Genomic DNA, 510 nt, shown 5'->3' with positions numbered 1-510 from the left:
ACACACACACACACACACACACACACACACACACAGACTCACCTCCTCAGCGATGGTCTTCACCTCGGCCTCCGTGTGCGACACTCCCACCAGGTTCCTGAAGGCCAGGTACTCCATACTGTGACAGGCCGAACACACCTGTTTATACACCTGGTAACCACGGCGAATGCTGAGGGGGCAGAGTCAGAGAGAGAGAGAGGGCGAGTGATTAATGACAGTGTTTGATAACTGCAGTCTGTGTGTGTGTGTCTCTGTGTGTGTGTACCTGGCGTGGTCCAGAGAGGACAGAGGTCCGGCGTGGCTCCAGGGGTAGTTCGGGGGGTGGAGCTCCAGGTCGGAGGCTTTGACGGACTGGTGCAGCATCAGAGCGAGCCCTGCCCCCCCGGCTGTGACCACACCTAGCGTCGTCAGGGCAACCTTCTTGTTCCGCGGCAGACTGGCGAAGGACATGTTAGCCTACAGCGGAACAGAGAGTGACCATCATCGTTATTGATTATTGATCTGTGCTGA

General features: G+C 56.9%; 1 protein-coding gene across 1 annotated transcript; it reads right to left on the bottom strand.

The window, feature by feature from the left end:
• Positions 1-42: 42 nt before the first annotated feature.
• Positions 43-468, bottom strand: LOC111660717 (cytochrome c1, heme protein, mitochondrial-like; the record flags this gene model as incomplete). Its single annotated transcript, XM_023414097.2, has 2 exons — positions 266-468; positions 43-169 (listed from the first exon to the last, which is right to left on the bottom strand). Coding segments are annotated over exons 1-2 (312 nt in total), but the record flags the coding sequence as incomplete, so codon positions are not given.
• Between the last annotated feature and the right edge of the window lie 42 nt (positions 469-510).

This window comes from Seriola lalandi, unplaced genomic scaffold (genome assembly GCF_002814215.2).
Source record: "Seriola lalandi dorsalis isolate HSWRI2012SDOR001 ecotype SW California unplaced genomic scaffold, Sedor1 jcf7180001991365, whole genome shotgun sequence".
In the NCBI taxonomy this organism is placed as follows: domain Eukaryota; kingdom Metazoa; phylum Chordata; class Actinopteri; order Carangiformes; family Carangidae; genus Seriola; species Seriola lalandi.
This window is presented reverse-complemented; position numbering and strand designations above follow the sequence as displayed.